The sequence below is a fragment of the Histoplasma capsulatum genome, genomic scaffold (genome assembly GCF_000149585.1).
Source record: "Histoplasma capsulatum NAm1 scaffold_2 genomic scaffold, whole genome shotgun sequence".
Lineage (NCBI taxonomy): Eukaryota > Fungi > Ascomycota > Eurotiomycetes > Onygenales > Ajellomycetaceae > Histoplasma > Histoplasma mississippiense.
This window is the reverse complement of record NW_001813981.1, coordinates 3,246,353-3,249,060: the sequence shown is the minus strand read 5'-3', so window position 1 is coordinate 3,249,060 and position 2,708 is coordinate 3,246,353. Positions and strand designations below refer to the sequence as shown.

Below are 2,708 nucleotides of genomic sequence, written 5' to 3'. Positions count from 1 at the left end.
AAGAAATGCAAGACCAAGCTAGAATAAGCTGAGAAAAGGATGGTTTGATTGGAAGATGTTTTGTCTCTTTACTTTTACTTTTACCTTCATAAGGTGGAGGGAGAATGGCGAACGGGAAGAAAACAAGGAAGAGAATTAAAAAGAAAAGAAAAGAAACTTTCATTCGAGCTCGTCATGGACATCAAAAGCAGAAGCAATCCTCCCCTTCCCTTCCCCTTTTGCATCCCCAAACATTGATCCCATTCTCCATAGTTCATCCAATAGAGATACCACGAAGTCTTGATGCGATTCCCTTGCTTCTGTTTCTGCTTCTGTTTCTGTCCGGATCCCATGGCAGTAACAGAAAGTAAAAAAAGAAGAAGAAATAAATAAAATAAAATAAATGGGAAAAAGCAAAAGATCGAGGTCCGAAACACCCAACCAAATTTCTATTTTCACAGGTACACTTCCCCTGCTTCTCCCTCATTCATTCATTACTCTGATATTGTCGGAATCCCTACTCCGTCCATTTTATCCCTAGTTTTGAAATCACAGGGTATTATTGTCCCCTTCTCGAGTCAAAGTTTTTTTATAAAAGTTTCGGAGTCCGTACGTAAGAATGTACCGAGATAGAGAAAATAGAAGAGTAAAAGGAATAAGATCAGGATTGACGGAGAAGAGGGCCTTGCGGGTTCATTTTGAGGTGGGGAAGGATCGTTGATTCTGCGATTAATCTAGATGCCGAGACGAGTCTTGCGCCAATGCCTCCGCTTGGCGTTATATCTATGTTGAGAGAAATGTGCCTGTCAGCCAAACTGTTCCAAATCATATATCATATATCTTGTGATACGATGCGGCCCTTTCGAGTCACTTTGTTTGGTTCAAGATATCCTCCTTTTTGCCAAGCATGTCTAGGTCTATAACGCCCTACAGTCGTTCGGGTATTATATCCCTTTCGAATCTTGCGTTCCCTAACCCGTTTCCAACTTTCGTTTTACGGAATCCCCCTGGCCGTACTTCCCCCTCCCCCTCCCCACGGTCAATCTCCAAAACCTTCTCCCCTCCCTCTGATCCAGGCTCCGCAAACGAAAAATAGAACGGGGAATGTTACCTGATGGTGTTTCCGGTCCGCAGACGAATCCATTGGGGAATGGGGCGGTTCTGCTTCTGGGCTTTGGCAAGCTTCTGCTTGGTACGGAACGATTTATGGCTCTGTTTTATTCAGACGATATCGAAGTCGGGGAAAAATTAGCCCTTGGCCCATGATTTTTATTCTTCTGGCATATATTGTTTTCCCCGCAAACGGACGGTCTGTGAAGCACTTACCGGCATCCTGGCGGTCTAGAGTACTGCAAATGCTCGAGACTGTGATGGAGTTGACAGTTATTGATGTCGGGGGGGGGAGGCGCAACGGGACACTGGCACAGCGAAGTTTTTGTGTGGGAAACTCGCTTACCGATCAGGTTTAGCGTGGTGGAAATAGGCAGCTTTGGGCCAAAGCGGTGAAATGCGGCATAATGATGTCAACGTTGACATTTTGAGTTTGGCCAAAGTTTTCATCCCATTCATTGTCTTGCGGCGGGTTAAGTGTGCAACGGAACTGATGAAGTGGGCAGCTTGTCCCCCTCTGCTACATTGCACATCAAGCGCCCTTAACACGGGCTCACAACAGCGCTTGTTGACGAAGTACCAGATGATGCTGTTACCTGATATCCTTGTCTCTCCCTACTCCACATCTACCTAGGTTCCTAGGTTCAAGAATATGGAATCATCAATAGTACCTTCTTCTCTTGCCTTTTCAGTAGACATGTACATTGTCTATGCCTCTTCGAATTCCACCCACACACACGCACACAATCTTAAAGAGATCGGGTTTATCTCATGCTGAAGAGCTTCGCCCAGGGCTGTTCTATATACTAGTATCTACAACCTGTGCCTGGGGCAGCTTTGTAATATAGTGTTAGCTGGCAGTACATCTCAGGTCCAGAGAAACGAGAAGAAGAGAATCAAAGCCTCAGAAGGAGGAAAATCCGGTGGCGCAGAATGAATGAAAGAGAGAGAAAGGAAATAAGAGATGCAGAAACAAACGGAGCCAAAACACACCTACTTTTAAGAAAAAATACAGGAAAATCACAGCGGATGTCCAAATCCCCGGACAGGGCCCAGTTGGACATTTCTCAATTTCTCAAGTGCTACCCCACGATATTGGATGGGGGAATTTCGTTCATTTATTGCCTGCCACCTCAACATCCATTCTGGAGCGAACCATACATACTTCATTCCACAAAATAAATATCTTCCCCCGCTCACCCAGAGCAAAGAATTTATTTATAGGCGCTATATTTACAATAGAGCATGGACTCAAAGCACACCTTCACAAGTTGTAATTTGTGCAGATTGATCAAATTTTAACTCCGAAGGTTAATATATATATAGAGAGAGAGAGAGAGAGAGAGAGAGAATTTTTAAACAATCGGGCAAGGACAATAGGTAAAGCCTAATAAGTAAACGATACAATAGCAAGCTCAACACCAATTTTTGACCAGCCACGCAAATAAAGACCACCCACTGCTCCCTGGTTGCCCTACCGAGCCTGAGGAGATCAAGGCGAAACTCGTCCTTCATACATCTATCTATCTATGATTTATTCAAACGGACTACTACGGATCATATATACAACTTCCACACCTGCTCTACACAGTCCTGTCCCAATATATATATGCCCTTCG

At 44.3% G+C, this 2,708-nt stretch overlaps 1 protein-coding gene across 1 annotated transcript; it reads right to left on the bottom strand.

Moving 5' to 3' along the window:
* Positions 1-713: 713 nt before the first annotated feature.
* HCAG_03007 (60S ribosomal protein L39) lies at positions 714-1,311 on the bottom strand (the record flags this gene model as incomplete). Its single annotated transcript, XM_001542786.1, has 3 exons — positions 714-762; positions 1,091-1,191; positions 1,306-1,311. The coding sequence occupies 3 exons, from the start codon at positions 1,309-1,311 to the stop codon at positions 714-716; spliced, it is 156 nt and encodes a 51-aa protein (XP_001542836.1).
* Between the last annotated feature and the right edge of the window lie 1,397 nt (positions 1,312-2,708).